Source organism: Salmo trutta, chromosome 40, assembly GCF_901001165.1.
Source record: "Salmo trutta chromosome 40, fSalTru1.1, whole genome shotgun sequence".
NCBI lineage: Eukaryota > Metazoa > Chordata > Actinopteri > Salmoniformes > Salmonidae > Salmo > Salmo trutta.
The window spans coordinates 21797703-21816832 of NC_042996.1; the positions used below are offsets into that span (position 1 = coordinate 21797703).

Here is a 19130-nt window from a genome sequence, read left to right on the forward strand (position 1 = left end):
TGTCGAGCTTGGAGGGAACAATAGTGTTGAATGCTGAACTGTATTCAATGAACAGCATTCTCACAAAGATGTTCCTCTGGTCCAGATAGATGTGTTACGGCCATGTGAATAGTGATGGAAATGGCATGTTCCGTGGACGCCCTCCAGCTGGTCAGCACACACTCTGGGGATACGACCAGAGATGCCATCTGGGCCGGCAGCTTTGTGAGGATTCACTGTCTAATACACTGCTCAAAAAAATAAAGGGAACACTTAAACAACACAATGTAACTCCAAGTCAATCACACTTCTGTGAAATCAAACTGTCCACTTAGGAAGCAACACTGATTGACAATAAATTTCACATGCTGTTGTGCAAATGGAATAGACAACAGGTGGAAATTATAGGCAATTAGCAAGACACCCCCAATAAAGGAGTAGTTCTGCAGGTGGTGACCACAGACCACTTCTCAGTTCCTATGCTTCCTGGCTGATGTTTTGGTCACTTTTGAATGCTGGCGGTGCTTTCACTCTAGTGGTAGCATGAGACGGAGTCTACAACCCACACAAGTGGCTCAGGTAGTGCAGCTCATTCAGGATGGCACATCAATGCGAGCTGTGGCAAGAAGGTTTGCTGTGTCTGTCAGCGTAGTGTCCAGAGCATGGAGGCGCTACCAGGAGACAGGCCAGTACATCAGGAGACGTGGAGGAGGCCGTAGGAGGGCAACAACCCAGCAGCAGGACCGCTACCTCCACCTTTGTGCAAGGAGGAGCAGGAGGAGCACTGCCAGAGCCCTGCAAAATGACCTCCAGCAGGCCACAAATGTGCATGTGTCTGCTCAAACGGTCAGAAACAGACTCCATGAGGGTGGTATGAGGGCCCGACGTCCACAGGTGCTTACAGCCCAACACCGTGCAGGACGTTTGGCATTCGCCACTGGCGCCCTGTGCTCTTCACAGATGAAAGCAGGTTCACACTGAGCACATGTGACAGACGTGACAGAGTCTGGAGACGCCGTGGAGAATGTTCTGCTGCCTGCAACATCCTCCAGCATGACCGGTTTGGCGGTTGGTCAGTCATGGTGTGGGGTGGCATTTCTTTGGGGGGCCGCACAGCCCTCCATGTGCTCGCCAGAGGTAGCCTGACTGCCATTAGGTACCGAGATGAGATCCTCAGACCCCTTGTGAGACCATATGCTGGTGTGGTTGGCCCTGGGTTCCTCCTAATGCAAGACAATGCTAGACCTCATGTGGCTGGAGTGTGTCAGCAGTTCCTGCAAGAGGAAGGCATTGATGCTATGGACTGGCCCGCCCGTTCCCCAGACCTGAATCCAATTGAGCACATCTGGGACATCATGTCTCGCTCCATCCACCAACACCACGTTGCACCACAGACTGTCCAGGAGTTGGCGGATGCTTTAGTCCAGGTCTGGGAGGAGATCCCTCAGGAGACCATCCGCCACCTCATCAGGAGCATGCCCAGGCGTTGTAGGGAGGTCATACAGGCACGTGGAGGCCACACACACTACTGAGCCTCATTTTGACTTGTTTTAAGGACATGACATCAAAGTTGGATCAGCCTGTAGTGTGGTTTTCCACTTTAATTTTGAGTGTGACTCCAAATCCAGACCTCCATGGGTTGATAAATTGGATTTCCATTGATTATTTTTGTGTGATTTTGTTTGCAGCACATTCAACTATGTAAAGAAAAAAGTATTTAATAAGATTATTTCATTCATTCAGATCTAGGATGTGTTATTTTAGTGTTCCCTTAATTTTTTTGAGCAGTGTAGTTTTCCTCGCATCAGCCTCAGAGACAGAAAGCACCTGGTCGTCCAGAGCAGCGAGAGTCTTCATGGATGGCTCAGTGTTGTCTGCCTCGAAGCGAGCATAGAATGTGTTAAGCTCGTGTGGGAGGGAGGCTTCGATGCTTACCGCCTAGCTAGATTTTCCTTTGTAGTCTGTAGTCCTTGCCACATGCAACGCGGGTCTGCGTTGTCGGAAATGAATTCAAGTTTGAGTCTGTATTGTCTTTTTGCATAATCAATGGATTTGCAGAGCTCGTACCTGCTTGCCTTGTACGCGTTGCGCGCCACCTCATCAGGGTTCATTCTACTGACATTCAATGCTGCAGTACAGGCTCTCAGCATTGTACAGATATCGCCATTCATCCAGGCTTTGTGGTTGGGGTAAAGTAATAATTAACGCAAAAATAGCCATAAAAAAAGCAAAGTCGAGCAGGAACCGGCAAAATGTGCGCCCTCCTCAGCATCGCCATCTTTTATACTGAACAAAAATATAAACGTAACACATAGTGTTTGTCCCATGTTTCATGAGCTGAAATAAAAGATCCTAAAAATGTTCCATATGCACAAAAAGTGTGTTTCTCTCAAATTTTGTGCACAAATTAGTTTACATTCCTGTTAGTGAGCATTTCTCCTTTGCCAAAGTAATCAATCCACCTGACAGGTGTAGCATATCCAGAAGCTGATTGAACAACATGATCATTATACAGGTGCACCTTGTGCTGGGGACAATAAAAGGCCACTTTAAAATATGCAGTTTTGTCACACAGTACAAAGCCACAGATGTCTCAAGTTTTGAGGGAGTATACAATTGGCATGCTGACTGCAGGAATGTACACCAAAGCTGTTGCCAGAGAATTGAATGTTCATTTCTTTACCATAAGCCACCTCCAAAGTCGTTTTAGAGAATTTGGCAGTACGTCCAACTGGCCTCACAACCGCAGATCACGTGTAATCACACCAGCCCAGGGCCTCCACATCCAGCTTCTTCACCTGCAGGATCAGCTGAGGAGGTGGGCAGGGAGGTGTTGAGGAGTATTTCTCTGTATTAAAGCCCTTTTGTGGGGAAAAACTCATTCTGATTGGCTGGGCCTGGTTCCCCAGTTGGTGGGCCTATGCCCACCCATGGCTCCCAGGCCCATACATGCCCCTGCCCAGTCATGTGAAATCCATAGATTAGGACCTAAGGAATTTATTTCAATTGACTTATTTCCTTCAATGAACTGTAACTCAGTAAAATCGCTGAAATGGTTTCATGTTGCATTTTATATTTTTGTTCAGTATATTTTATTTTTGCCTTGTGGTTAGTGTCTGCCCTGAGATTGAAAGGTTGGGTGTTTGATCCCCGGCCGAGTCATACCAAAGACTGTAAAAATGGGACCCAATGCGTCTCTGCTTGGCACTCAGCATTAAGGATAGATTAAGGAGATAGCTAGTCTATCGCAGCGGCTTGCTTCCTGTCCAGGGGGTGTAATTGTACATCAAGCTGCCTCACGCTACAGAAACAGTTGATGGTCTCATGCCTTATGAGCAGTTCCGACTTACTTAATAACGCTGTGTGTGTTTGTTCCCCCCAGGTAAGACTGTGACATTGGTTGAAGCCATCAAACAGGTGCTGAAGACACAGAGTCACGCCCACATCCTGGCGTGCGCTCCGTCCAATAGCGCGGCAGACCTGCTGGCTCTGAAGCTTCTAGAGCACCTGGAACACAGGAGGCTGTTCCGGATGTATGCCGCATCCTGTAACCCTGCAAATGTGCCCAATGATATACGGGTGTGTGTGAGTGAGTGTGTACGTCAGTGTGAGGTTTGTATTCTGTGTGTGTAACACCTCACGTGTGTGTGTGTGTGTGTGTGTGTGTGTGTGTGTGTGTGTGTGTGTGTGTGTGTGTGTGTGTTTCTCTTCAGGACTGCTGTAACCTGGGTCAGGATTGCTTTGTGTTTCCCTGTAAAGAGGAACTGATGAAGTACAGCATCATGGTCACCACCCTACTCACTGCCGGACGGTAAGGATAGCCGCTAGTCGCTAACACTGGAGATCCCCATAGGAAAATGCTACACTAGGGTAACGCAAGATCATAATCACCACTCTGCTCCATGCCGGACAGTAAGGATCGTCACTAGCCGCTAACACCTGAGTTCCCCATAGACCAGTGGTAACCAATCTTTTCTGAGTCGAGATCACTTTCGGAGTCAAAAAGCAAGCTAAGGTCTACTGTTCAGATTTTATTTTTAAACATGACTTAAATGTAAGCATATGCAACATTAACCTAATAAAAACAGTTCTGTAGGAATGAGCCTAATACATTATCACAGCATATTGGCTATATGCGTGGCCTGACAATATTGTTCTTCTCAGACCATATTATATTTCAAAACTCGAGCTTTGATAACAAAATAGATCAGTTGTTGTATCACTTCAGAGGTACAGCTGAGCATAAATTGAAATGATTCGCTTTTTTATTTTACTGGATTGATGCTACCTGCGTCTGATGGTCAGTTTCAGCGGAGGAAAGGAGAGGGCAGCAGACTGTCTGCCTCTCACGGTCCCGTACCGGTGAGACTGACCAGAGAGAGGGGACACAGTCTTCCACCTGATGGTACCGCAAATATTTCTGCCTCGTACAAATTCATGTTCCTATGACCAGAAAAAGTGAAATATTCCTTGATATTAAAATAGACACAAGCTGCTAATTATACAAATGCAGGCCTATCGCTACATCTTAGCTAATAATTAATTGCAGCTGCAGCACGAGTGGAAGTAGGGACAAGCGCATTTACTTTTTAGTAACTGTTGAATAAAAACAGTTGACAGTGCTGTATAAAACCTTAAACATTAAGTCACTCAGAAAACTGACGCTCTTTCCTGTAATATCAAATCTCACGTAGGCTGGTACCAGATTTTGCTGTGGGGTCGTGGAAGTTGTACTAGGCACAGTGATTTGAGCTACCCGACTGGCCAGCACAGTAGACGCACATGATTTAGCCATAGCTCCAGGTCCGCCCGGTAGGCGGAATTTGTCCCTTCAGGCAAATTAAATGGTTCAACATGGGAACACTTTGCCTACCCGGCACGCATGGCTTCTGAATCAAGTGCCCCTACTGCCCAAAGCGCAAGGTCCGCAAGCCTTTATAGTTGACTTTTCTACAGAAAGGTTTGTTGATCGACTAGGAGTGCCTTGAAGATACCATATCTATGGCCACTGCCATAGAGTGATGCAAATACTAGGAATCCCCATAGTGAGACACTAATGCTAAGCTAACTTTTGTCCTCTCTGTCTGTCTCGTGTGTGTTCTCCAGGTTGGTGACAGGTGGTCTTCCTCCAGGTCATTTCAGTCACGTGTTTGTTGACGAGGCGGGACACGCTGTTGAAACGGAGACCATCATACCACTGGCTGGTGAGAGAGGGATGGATGGGGGGGGGGGTTAATACTGATTGGCTGAAAGCCATGGTATATCAGACCGTATAACACAGGTATTACAAAACATTTATTTTTACTGCTGTAATTATGTTGGTAACCAGTTTATAATAGCAATAAGGCACCTCAGGGGTTTGTGTTATATGGACAATATACCACGGCTAATGGCTGTGTCCAGGCACTTGGCGTTGTGTTGTGCTTAAGATAAGCCCTTAGCCGTGGCATATTGGCCAAAAAACCCACCCCCTATTGCCTTATTGCTTAAATGTATCATGGGTAAATTGTGACTGACTGATCTACAAATAATAATGATTAGTTATTTACGATGGAAGGTGATTTGTAGATCAGGCATACAGCGTGTCCCGCCTCGTCAACCTGCACTGTCGGCTGCAATGTCAAACAAGCCCAATAATTGAACTGTGTGTGTGTAGGGCTGCTCCAACCAGAGACGGGCCAGGTGGTTCTAGCTGGAGACCCTAAACAGCTGGGACCCATCCTCAGGTCTCCTCTGGCTCTGAAACACGGCATGGGTCAGTTCCTCTTCTTTTCACTCTTTCTTCCTCTACTTCCTCCTCCTCCAAATTCTTCGTCCTCTTCTTCCTCTCCCTACTCCTTGAAAATCCTTTGACATAGAAGAGCAGATTGTAGAAGCCACTATGATTCTGAGGACTCTCTCTCTCTATCTCTTAGGTGTGTCTCTGTTGGAGAGGCTGATGAAGGATGTGTCTCTGTATCAGAAGGACGAGGAGAATGGAGTGTTCAACAACTGCTACGTCACCAAACTACTGAGAAACTACAGGTATGTAAGCTCTCCTGATCAGGCTGGTTTAATGAGGCCAGCACAAGCACTTTGGAGAAAAGGACAAGCGTTGGAACTAGGGATGCACATTTCGGTCAATTTTGCTGCCGACTAACCGACCCTGATTAACCGGTCAACAAACGGTTAAATTCTTTCCAAACAGTAAAATGACGTGACCAACAGAAAATGCTATGCATGCATACAAGAAACTGACATTTTTCATAAAGAGCTTAATGGAAACATGCAATAATATAGTCTTACAGTCAAAAAGCTATAACCTATTATTGAACATGCAACTCTTGTCATGAAGCAGCTAATAAAACGTAATTTTCAAACATTTTGCCAAAATGGAATTCGGGGGAAAACACCATTCTAAACAGCACACCTAATGCGAGCGGTTCCATATGTGACAGAGATGAAAATCTCCTTTAGAAACATATCTAATAGCAACAAGTAGGATGTGTTGCTAATATGTGTAGGATTGTGCCTTTTGGCTTCTGGACAATGAAAGAAAGTTCATATGAAAACCAATAGAGTACCACAGTATGAGTCATAATACCCATAAAACCAAGCAGTCAAACAAGGAAATGGTAGCCTTCCCTGTAGCTCAGTTGGTAGAGCATGGTGTTTGCAATGCCAGGGTTGTGGGTTTGTTTCCCACGGGGGGCCAGTACGAAAAAAAAAGAAAATAATGTATGAAATGTATGCATTCACTACTGTAAGTCGCTCTGGATAAGAGCGTCTGCTAAATGACTAAAATGTAAAATGTAAAAAAATGTTCCAATAGTTTTTCCAACATTCATTTTTCCCATAGGCGATTTTAGAGACACTTAAAATAAGGGCTGTGTTTCGTGTAGGCTTACCCTAGCGTGACATTTTGATAACTGTAAACCTCTCGAGAAGAAGGTGACTTCTCAATATATTCGCCTATTTACCCTCCCCCCAAAATGAAACGGTAATTATCTGCTAATGTGGCTATCATAAAGAACTACCAATGCCATGATGATCTGGACAAGAATGCCAAATCGAGGCAAAGGTAAGACTCTCTCAACTAACTATCTAATGTTATAGCCTATGCACTCGAATGGCGAATGGGAAGCAAGTTTTAATAACGAGTTGAGATTGAGAAATAACATTTTTTTTTAATAGTCGTGGCCGTCAACACCGTTTTTAACACGCGAATGCTTTGAGAATTGTTATTTGTTGCGCAATGACTGGGTTTACAAAGGAACGTTTCACTCAGGTACAAGCAGCTTGAGGAGCTGCTGTCACGCTGTCTGACAGGTGATAGGCTATTCCGCTCCTCAAACTAGGTTTTGTATGCTGTGTGCGTGGTAAATAACATACATGACGACTAACGAAAATACACACACGGTAATTTAATAACACAAAATGATGCTAATTAACCTATAGACTGATAAGCATGACCAGTAAAATATATTTTTTGTTAACCGTTAGCATCACTAATTGAAACTGTTTCCTTTCATTATCTCCCTCCCTCTGCAGGTCTCATCCCTCTATCCTGAAGGTGCCTAACGAGTTGTTCTATGAGGAGGAGCTGCAGGTGTTTGCTAACGAGATGATCCGGAACTCCTACTGCACCTGGGAACACCTGCCTCAGAAGGTACACACACACTGTATACACACTACACAGACAAACACACGTTCTCTGAGGTCTCAGCGTAAATCCTAACACCATTTAAACCACAAGGAGCACCATCGAGGACCACTTTGGAAATTTGTGTTTTAATTCATGCTTACATGTGTCATTCTCTAGGATGAAATGCTTATCTTGTGGGCCAAAAAAAGACTTAATTCAATTCAATTCATTTAATCTTAATAGCCAGCTAAACATTGGTTTCCCTCCAGAATTTCCCGGTGGTGTTCCATGGTGTAGCTGGTCGTGATGAGCGGGAGGCTACCAGTCCGTCTTTCTTTAACGTGGCGGAGATCGAGGTGCTGATGGATTACCTCAAGAAGCTGCTGCAGGGGCAGGGCAAGAGGGGCCTCGCCACAATCTCACCCAAAGACATCGGTATCATCGCCCCCTATAGAAAACAGGTGGGACTACACCCTACAGGATATAATATACTGAACAAAAATATAAACACAAAATGCAACAATTTCGAAGATTTTACTGAGTTACGGTTCATAAAAGGAAATCAGTCAATTTAAATAAATTCATTAGGCCCTAATCTATGGATTTCACATGACTGTGAATACATATATGCATCTGTTGGTCACAGATACCTTAAAAATAAGGTAGGGGTGTGGGTCTGAAAAATAGTCAGTATCTGGTGTGACCACCATTTGCCTCATGCAGAGCGACACATCACCCTCGCATAGAGATGATCAGGCTGTTGATTGTGGAATGTTGTCCCACTCCACAATGGCTGTGCGAAGTTGCTGGATATTGGTGGGAATTGGAACACTCGGTTATACACGTCTATCCAGAGCATCCCAAACATGCTCAATGACCAGACATGTCTGGTGAGTATGAAGGCCATGGAAGAACTGGGACATTTTCAGCTTCTGGGAATTGTGTACTGATCCTTGCAACATGGGGCTGTGCATTATCATGCTGAAACACGAGGTGGTGGCGGTGGATGAATGGCACGACAACGGGCCTCAGGATCTCGTCACTGTATTTCTGTGCATTGAAATTGCCAATTGTGTTCGTTGTCTGTAGCTTATGAATGCCCATACCACGGAGCACTCTGTTCACAATGTTGACATCAGCAAACCGCTCGCCCACATGACGCAAAGTTGTGCACAAAATTCGTGAAAATACTATTTTTGTGCATATGGAAGATTTCCGCAATCTTTTATTTCAGCTCATGAAAGATGAGACCATGACTTTACATGTTGCGTTTTATATTTTTGTTCAGTATATATAACTCTAACCATATATAATATATACAACCCTAACCCTATAGAGGGCCTGGCACACCCTATAAGATAAAATATATACAGTATAACCCGTAAAGCTATAATAGGAGTTGTAGAAATATGAGTTGTAGATCTGTCATTCTCACTGAAACCCAGCCTAAGAAGCAGTAGATCAGTACTTTGTGCTATTTTATGCTTCCTGTTCTTAAGTTTTGTTTTTGTGTCTCGTACTTCCAGTTTTGTACACCAGCTTCAAAAGCTGAAAATACAATATTTTTGGTTATGGAAAATATATTTCACAGCGGTTTAGATGGTACAATGATTCTCTGCTCAATGACTGCTTGTTTTGTGACATAAATTGAAATGACGCATACTATAGACGTAATTTCTTCATAGTGCACCTTTTACCATACAGGACCACTGGGCTGCATCTTTCCAATGTGTTTTGAGTGGAATTGAGGAAATAATGGAGGTAACAAGGATTTGACGGCTACAGAGGCAGCCGTTGTAAAGCCCTGCCGTAGCTCATATAGAATGTTTGTTTCTGTGTGAAGGTGGAGAAGATCCGTAAAGCCTTGAAGACGCTGGAGAAAGACTTCAAATCGACCAGCATCAAAGACCTGAAGGTATGGAGAGACATTACTAAATCAATCTCTCTTTCTGTCTGTCTCTCTCTCTGGGAAATTCCACGGTAAGAGTGATGCTGAGACTTAGATTTTACACTTTAAACTATATGCCAAACAAAAACCAAAGTTAAACAAACCACATTTACTTGAAAAACAGTGCAGATGCTAAGTTTGGTAAAAGAATGACGGCACCAACAGCCAAACCGTCATTCTGTTTTTCAAGTAAATGTGTTTCTGTAAAATGTTCTGTGGAAATTGTTCAAATGTAGTCCTTGTGCAAAAATATGTGTGGTTTGTTTACCTTTGCAATCATTGTTTTTTTTGTTTGATATACATTTTGACATGCACAGAAAACTCTGTGGAATTGTCCCAATCTCTTTCTCTCTCTCTCTTCTCACTACTGAATCTCTGTCACTCTGTTATCTTTAACCCTTTACAATTGTGGCAAAACTGAATTTGAAGCTTCTGCCTATAACCCCAGGAAACTCTTTTCCACCTCCTTAATCCCCCCCGTGGACCACTTTGTCAACCACTTTGAAAATAAGTTTTACGACATCTACCCAGTCTAGTGAGGTACAGCAGCCCGACAACCTGCCCAGTCGACCCCATCTCTGGAGACCTTCTCACTTCCCTCATCCCTTAACAATTGGCTGCGTCCCATCTGACTCTTTCGCTATCTCTATCAGAACGATCTTCCTATTCCCTGTCATTCTCTGCAAACATCACAGCAGTGACTCGCTCCTCCAGGTTCATGCTCTACAACATCCGTAGAGTACATTTTACATTTTTTTAAACATTTTAGTCATTTTAGCAGACGCACTTATCCAGAGCAACTTACAGTAGTGAATGCATACATTTCATACATTTTTTTTTTCTCCGTACTGGTCCCCCGTGGGAATCGAACCCACAACCCTGGCGTTGCAAACACCACGCTCTACCAACTGAGCCACACGGGACCACACAGTACGACCCCACCTCACACAGGACACGACGCAGGTCCTAATCCAAGCTCTTGTCATCTCCTGTCTGGACTACTGCAACTCAGTCTTGGCTGGGCTCCCCGCTTGTGCCATCAAACCTTCCCAAGTTCACCCCGCTCCTCCGCACACTCCACTGGCTTCCAGTCGAAGCTCGCGTCCACTACAAGACCATGATACTTGCCTACAGAGCAGCAAGAGGAACTGCCCCTCCCTACCTTCAGGCTATGCTCAAACCCTACACCCCTGGTCTCTTGCCTCTAACCCCTACAGGAGGGCCGCTCCCGCTCAGCCCAGTCCAAGCTCTTTGTTCTGGCACCCCAATGGTGGAACCAGTTTCCCCTTGAAGCTAGGACAGCAGAGTCCCTGCCCATCTTCTGAAAACATCTGAAACCCTACCTCTTCAAAGAGTATCTTAAATAATCCCACAGCACCCCCCCTCCTCCCGCCTCCCCCTAACACTCGCACTTGACTTTTTTTCCCCCTTTACAAGCTCTGACTTTGCTGACAGTTACTTTATTAAGGAAAAATTTACTTTCTATGACTGATATGTGGTTGTCCCACATAGCTATCTTAAAATGAATGCACTGTAAGTCGCTCTGGATAAAAGCGTCTGCTAAATGACTAAAATGTACATGTAAAATATAGCAATTGAAAGGGAACACTTTGGAGATTATGGGGAAATTATAAGACCAAAGGTGAGGACAACCTGACACAAGACTGAATCCAAAAATTACACTGTTGATTTTATGTGCAATTTACATTTAATGTACTTTTCGCAGCATTTGTCTAACAAATTCAGAGAAATAATCTGGATACATTCAGTAACATAATAAGAAAATGTGAGAAGGGTTTGAATAAGATGTTTACCTGGTGTCTTCAAGTGGCTACACGTCTCCAAAGTGTGGACAGTTACTAAATCATTTCGATGCACTTTTATGATTCAAGGAAAGAGACTTCAACTATTCGGTGCTTTTTTTGAGCTCTCCTAGCTGTGCCGTTAAAGTACTTAAAACGGCACACGAGTATTTGTTCGTTTGGAACACAACCCTGCATCCCCATCGTCACACAAATACTGTTGGTTACGCAATCCAAAAACGGTCCATTTATAAATCGCAATCTGGGTCAGGTGGTCATCATTTGAAAGCTTGTTCTATTGCCAACATGACTAGTTAATTTATAAAATACCGTCTTGCAGTGCTGGGCTTTCACAAGGCAGTTCAGAGGAACAGATATAAAAAAAATGAGAGCAATCAGGCACGTGCTCCGCTGCCAATTCGCTTCACAACAGGACAAATGACGTCATGTCATCCTTGTAACTGTAAATCAAACATAGCGATCCTAAAGGTTGATACTGTAGATGACATGAGTTTTATAAGTATGGAAAGGTGAAGTGCCCATTTGGACTCAGGGGTGTGTGGTTTGCTTGTTTGACATCAAAGTGGTGTTCATTATCATCCTCAATGTCTCATCTTTCAGAACTCTTGAATTACAGCGTTCCCCTTTCTCAGACAACAAAAAAGTTGCGTTAGGGATTGGGGCATTTTGTTGTTGTGCTTGGTGCTCACATTTAGAGCATCTGTCAGTTGAATCCCATAGAGCGCTGTAAAGCGGAGACCCTGAGGTCTGACAATGTATTTCATGTTACTGTACAGCCACTGTTCCAATAAAGCACTTATCAGTGACCAAGTCTGCCATTTTCAACCCGTTGTGAGTGTAAAGGGCTACAGATATTTGCGGTGGCTAATTAACTTTAAATAAGTTAATTGTTTCACCCCACAGTTAGCCAGGATGTTTAGCTCACAGCTAGCTAAAGTGGTTTACAGTTTGGTAACAATCTCCCCTACACTCTTCTGCTAGCTACGGTAGTGCTGCCATGTCAATAACATGCTGTTTACGATTAGCTATTGTGATGCACCTTCCGTTGCGTATTGTGAGGCATGTGTGTGCGCGGCTGTGTACGGAGCTAAACTATGTGTGCGTGTGTCTGTTAGGTGGGGTCAGTGGAGGAGTTCCAGGGTCAGGAGAGGAGGGTGATCCTGGTCTCGACGGTCCGCAGCAGCGCCAAGTACGTCAAGACCGACCAATACTTCAGCCTTGGTTTCGTCAAAAATGAGAAGGTACATACATATACACACTTAATATACAATTTAAGAGGACTTCTAGCAAGAAAAATCAACAGGAACGCAGCAGGTGATTTGTCAATTGAGTAATATGTATTTCAATAAACCCAACACAAACACTTTTCTCGACAAAAATATGCTTCAGCAAAAATAAATCAAATCGATCTACAAGTAATATAATTCAACGCATAGTTTTCACAAACACAAATATTCCATAAACATTTTCAATCAGACAGTACCCTTAAAGAATCCTCAATTGAATCAATAAAAAAAGCGGTCAGGATGGGCCTGGATATATTTAACCATTCTCAAATTCATAGACAAAGCTATGGATGCCATTATATCAAAATGACAGTTTGAACTGTGTTTTGAGGCGATACAGTGTTTGTTTTATATTTGCATCGTTTACAAACATTGGAGTAAAACAAGCTTATATTTTGGTTTCTGGTGGAGTACGCAATTGAACTGAGCTCATGAGGCATTTCAAAATGATATTCTTCAAGAATCAATGGGTAGATATCATTCATAAGTCCGAAAATGGATGTTGCAACTTGACCTTTTTTGTTTTGGTTAAGTTAAAGTTTAGTCTATTGAGACCAATGACTGTTTATATGAATGGACAAAGCCATTGATCATGTGACGCCATTCATTTCACAGCTCGTAAAAATGTACTTTAAACATGTGCTTCAGCACTCGGCGGTCCAGTTCTGTGAGCTTGTGTGGCCTACCCCTTCGTGACTGAGCCGTTGTTACTTCTAGATGTTTCCACTTCACAATAACACCACTTACAGTTGACCGAGGCAGCTCTAGCAGGGCAGAAATTTGACGAACTGACTTGTTGGAAAGGTGGCATCCTATGAAGGTGCCACATTGAAAGTCACGGAGCTCTTCAGTATGGGCCATTCTACTGCCAATGTTTGTCTATGGAGATTGAATGGCTGTGGCCTCGATTTTACACACCTGTCAGCAACAGGTGTGGCTGAACTAGCTGAGTCCACAAATTTCTTTCACACATACTTTTGTGTGTCTAATACATTTTCTGTGCACTTCTTAAAGCAGTAGTGCTCATTTTAGGCCACATCTATCGTTCATACAAAATTGAATTATTTAAACATAGGGCAGAGAATTATTTCATATCATTTCTCGATGGTGATTTTTCATTTTTCATTATAACAGTGCACAAATCACTTGATTTGTGCACTGTTATATGTGGCACTGTCACAGTATACTGTACTGCACACACAGCACACACACACACACACGTGTTTGGACCCTATATGGGATCCCTTGAGAAAATCTGTAATCTTATCAAACAAGTAACGTTTCTCGCTTCAAATTGGTATAGAACACAACCTTTTAGTATCAACTAAGGGCCTTTTACACTATTAGAATGCACTTTCGTGTCATTATTATGTGTTGGACAGCCTGCAGGACCTAAAATTGACTGAATATGAACACAGTGTTCACTAAGAATATACTTTTGTGCATAAACAGTTTGATCTACACACACACCACAGTGACATTGCTGACCACCTGCTCTCTATGTGTCCAGAGGTTCAACGTGGCGGTGACCAGAGCCAAAGCCCTGCTGATCGTGGTGGGAAACCCCTTAGTGCTGCGAGGAGACCCCACCTGGGGCAGGTACGTACTAACCCTTAATTCTGTGAGGAGACCCCACCTGGGGCAGGTAGGTACTGACCCTAACCCGAGTGGCGCAGCGGTCTAAGGCACTGCATCTCAGTGCTAGAGGCGTCACTATAGACCCTGGCTTGATCCCGGGCTGTATCACAACCGGCCGTGATCGGGAGTCCCATAGGGCGGCGCTCAATTGGCCCAGCGTCGTCCTGGTTAGGGGAGGGTTTGGCTGGGGTAGGCCGTCATTGTAAAATAAGAATTTTGTTCTTAACTGACTTGCCTAGTTAAATGAAGGTTAAATAAAATAAACCCTTAGGGTTGAGAGGAGACCCCACATGGGGCAGGTATGTCCTGACCCTTAATGCTGAGAGGAGACCGCACCTGGGGCAGGTGGGTACTGACCCTAACACTTAGTGCTGAGAGGAGACCCCACCTGGGGAAGGTAGGTACCAGTGGAGGCTCTTCAGAGGAAGAAGTGGAGGACCATATTCTTCAGTGAATTTCTAAATAAAAATAGCAAAACTAAAAAGCTATCCTTTTTAGATAAGACTATACTAAATATATTCACGTCACCAAATAATTGAATACAACACACTGTTGTGCAATGACGGTCCTGTTGCTCAGGTGGCGCAGTGTTCTACCGCACTGCATCTCAGTGCAAGAGGCGTCACTACAGTCCCTGGTTCAAATCCAGGCTGTATCACATCCGGTTGTGATCGGGAGTCCCATAGGGCGGCACACAATTGGCCCAATGTTGTCCGGATTTGGCCGGGGTAGGCCGTCATTGTAAATAAGAATTACCAAGAGTGCGCAAAGCGGTCATCAAGGCAAAGGGTGGCTACTTTGAAGAACCTCAAATATAAAATACAGTTGAAGTCGGAAGTTTACATACACTTAGGTTGGAGTGATTAAAACTCATTTTTCAACCACTCCACAAATGTCTTGTTAACAAACTATAGTTTTGGCAAGTCGGTTAGGACATCTACTTTGTGCATGACACAAATAATTTTTCCAACAATTGTTTAGACAAATTAATTCACTGTATCACAATTCCAGTGGGTCAGAAGTTTACACGCACTAAGTTGACTGTGCCTTTAAACAGCTTGGAAAATTCCAGAAAATGATGTCATGGCTTTAGAAGCTTCTGATAGGCTAATTGACATAATTTGAGTCAATTGAGGTGTACCTGTGGATGTATTTCAAGGCCTACCTTCAAACTCAGTGTCTCTTTGCTTGACATGATGGGGAAATCAGAAGAAATCAGCCAAGACCTCAGAAAACAATTTGTAGACCTCCACAAGTCTGGTTCATCCTTGGGAGCAATTTACAAACGCCTGAAGGTACCAATTTCATCTGTAAACACACGTGGGACCACGCAGCCGTCATACCGCTCAGGAAGAAGACACGTTCTGTCTCCTAGAGATGAACGTACTTTGGTGCGAAAAGTGCAAATCAATCCCAGAACAACAGCAAAGGACCTTGTGAAGATGTTGGAGGAAACAGGTACAAAAGTATCTATATCCACAGTAGAACAAGTCCTATATCGACATAACCTGAAAGGTCGCTCAGCAAGGAAGAAGCCACTGCTCCAAAACCGCCATAAAAAAGCCAGACTACGGTTTGCAACTGCACATGGGGACAAAGATTGTACTTTTTTGAGAAGTGTCCTCTGGTCTGATGAAACAAAAATAGAACTGTTTGGACTTAATGACCATCGTTATGTTTGGAGGAAAAAGGGGGATGCTTGCAAGCTGAAGAACACCATCCCAACCGTGAAGCACGGGGGTGGTAGCATCATGTTGTGGGGGTTGCTTTGCTGCAGGAGGGACTGGTGCACTTCACAAAATAGATGGCATCATGAGGATGGAAAATGATGTGGATATATTGAAGCAACATCTCAAGACATCAGTCAGGAAGTTAAAGCTTGGTCACAAATGGGTCTTCCAAATGGACAATGACCCTAAGCTTACTTCCGAAGTTGTGGCAAAATGGCTTAAGGACAACAAAGTCAAGGTATTGGAGTGGCCATCACAAAGCCCTGACCTCAATCCTATAGAATATTTGTGGGCAATACTGAAAAAGCGTGTGCGAGCAAGGAGGCCTACAAACCTGACTCCGTTACACCAGCTCTGTCAGGAGGAATGGGCCAAAATTTACCCAACTTATTGTGGGAAACTTGTGGAAGGCTACCCGAAATGTTTGACCCAAGTGAAACAATTTAAAGGCAATGCTCCCAAATACTAATTGAGTGTATGTAAACTTCTGACCCACTGGGAATGTGATGAAAGAAATAAAAGGTGAAATAAATCATTCTCTCTATTATTTTGACATTTCACATGACCGTTCCACAGGTGCATGTTCATTAATTCTTTATGGTTCATTGAACAAGCATGGGAAACGTGTTTAAACCCTTTACAATGAAGATCTGTGGAGTTTTTGGGATTTTTACAAATTATTTTTTAAAGACTTTTCTTTTCTTTTTTTTTTTGCTGAGTATATAGTACCAGTCAACACATTGGACACACCTACTCATTCCAGGGTTTATATATAATTGTATTAAACACTTTCAAGCGTCATCCTCTCTGACTTTTTTGTACTTTTAAACTGTTGTAAACTGTACGAATTAATCACCTAAGGAACCCTAACCCCTCTCTCTCTCTCCCCCTCCAGGTTCCTCCAGTTCTGTTCCCAGGCGGGGGGGAAGACAGGGTTTGATTCCTCCCAGGCTGAGGGAGAGGAGGAGGTGGTGGAACGCCTAGCTGCCCTCTGCTTACAGGCTGATCCCCACGGTAACACACACACAGACAAACGCACGTACACTTCAAACTGTTAAAAAATATAAAATAAATGTTTAATTTTGGAGGTTAACTGTTTGTCTCTCTCTCTCACACACATCCAGTGGAGACAGAGGAGAGTGAGGTTCAGCAGCAGATCGAACCAGAGTGGAGGAACGAGCAGTGAGAGACACGCACATCGTACAGGAGACCCAACGACAGTACTGATCAGGAATCAATTCTCCCTACAAACAGGGGAAGACAGGGTTCTGTCATACCTAGTACAGAGGTTTTCAAAGTGTGAGGCACGCTTCCGCCAGAGTTTCATGTAAGGTTATCCAAATCAAACTGTATTCAGTTCTCTAATAATGAATAAATAAGTTTTAAAAAAGAGGTGTCCCAGCTTTTGGGGCGCGGTTGTCTTGATGTTCTCTGAATGGAGGCCCACTGTCTCAGACTTTGAAAGCGCCTGCCTTAGTACTACTGCACTAAGTAACATTTGGTACCTGGCCAATGTTATTGTATTATTTCAAAACAAAACAGTTTCCTACTCCATACCAGGTGAACTTCCTATGAGATCTATCAGGACCAGTCCTCTAGGATAGTGAATGAATTTCTGAAATCACATTGTACCATCCATCTATGCTGGTGTTAGTTTTATTAGTATGAGTCTGTTGTATGTAGTCTCACAGACACACTGAGGCCAGGATTAAATCCCATCGCCCTTTGTCGGCTATGCAGCTTTTAATGGCAATGTTCCCGCGTTCGCGGCTCAATCAGAAATTACCTTTAAAGGCCTACTCCAGTCTCTGTATTTATACTTGGGATATCGCTTTTCAACAGGAAACATAAAAATAAAAAAATCACTGGTGGATGTCTTTTTAAAGTGATTTTGGCAATTAAGCTTGACATTTTAAAGGGATAGTGCGTGATTTTTGCTATCCTTTTTTCTACTTACTCAGAGTCCGATGAACTCATGGATACCATTTGTATGTCTCTGCGTGCAGTTTGAAGGAAGTATAAGGTAGTTTCCCGAGCAATTGCTAACTTGTGTTAATGCAATGGACGCTAGTTAGCAACTTCCTTCAAACTACACCTAGAGAGTTCATCTTGTGGATGGCTGTATGTCTGTTGAGGTTCTGGCCTTCAAAATCTGTGCTGTTGCTCCTCTACTGTTCGCTAGAGGTTCAATTCCCGATAAATTCATCAAACTATTTCTCTGCCGGTGTGTCTGACCTTGATGTAATCTAAGATAAACTGGAATAAATCATTATATGTCTGATCTATTGTCAAGATTTTAACCACAGAGATCCTATTAAATTACTAATAGGTAATTATGCTTTTAACTTGTTAAAATGTTTCTCTCTCCTTCCGTGGTGCGTTCAGTATGGAAAAATGTTGCTCTATTCATGACATTTCTATCTGAAAAGTTCCACCGCTAGAAGCTATTTATTACCACATTACCATATCTCTTCAATTAGAGGGAATCAGCAAGCCAATACCATTTAAAAATACTTTAACATTTTCAATTTGTCAAGATGATTAATAATCATCAAACAGGGAGGGGCTACCTGAACTTGTCTAATAAGACACACTTGTTTCCATTTTCATAACATTTTGCTATGTTCTGCCGTAATGAATATGACCCAGTTGATCTTGGAAAGAAGTAAAGCAGCAGAGCCTGATGGGTATTTCTGAGTCCAGGATCCGCATGTATCAAGCATCTCAGGGTAGGAGTGCTGATATGGGATTAGGTTCCCTCGGTCCATGTAATTTTACTCATTATGATATAAAAGGCAAAACTGATCCTAAATCAACCCTTCTATTCTGAGACGCTTGAGACATACGGCCCTCTGGACTAGGTTTAAACTGCTCCGTAGTCCTGGACTAGGTTTAATAATCCAGGAGTAGGCTTAATGTGAGTCTTGGAAACCAGAATAGATTACAATACAACTTTGTTGTCCATTGGATAGAATGGTAATTTTGTCTTCTGCCTTTCCCAACACCCCCAGATACACAAACACATGTTGAGAGGCAAAGGGTTATCTGCAGTGCAGCACCCCTGAATGGAGAGCAATTGTGGGGGGTTAAGTGCCTTGCTCA

The 19130-nt window shown here is 43.4% G+C and overlaps 1 protein-coding gene across 1 annotated transcript in view; it reads left to right on the forward strand.

Moving 5' to 3' along the window:
• LOC115180534 (putative helicase mov-10-B.1) overlaps positions 1-18309 on the forward strand; it is a 40243-nt gene extending 21934 nt beyond the window's left edge. The window contains exons 12-23 of the mRNA XM_029742697.1: positions 3362-3558; positions 3693-3790; positions 5086-5183; positions 5636-5734; positions 5895-6003; positions 7510-7627; positions 7873-8064; positions 9447-9518; positions 12490-12615; positions 14171-14259; positions 16924-17042; positions 17153-18309. Coding sequence (XP_029598557.1) covers positions 3362-3558; positions 3693-3790; positions 5086-5183; positions 5636-5734; positions 5895-6003; positions 7510-7627; positions 7873-8064; positions 9447-9518; positions 12490-12615; positions 14171-14259; positions 16924-17042; positions 17153-17214 — 1379 coding nt within the window. The 3' untranslated portion in view covers positions 17215-18309. The remainder of the gene's footprint in view (positions 1-3361; positions 3559-3692; positions 3791-5085; positions 5184-5635; positions 5735-5894; positions 6004-7509; positions 7628-7872; positions 8065-9446; positions 9519-12489; positions 12616-14170; positions 14260-16923; positions 17043-17152) is intronic.
• Positions 18310-19130: the final 821 nt, after the last annotated feature.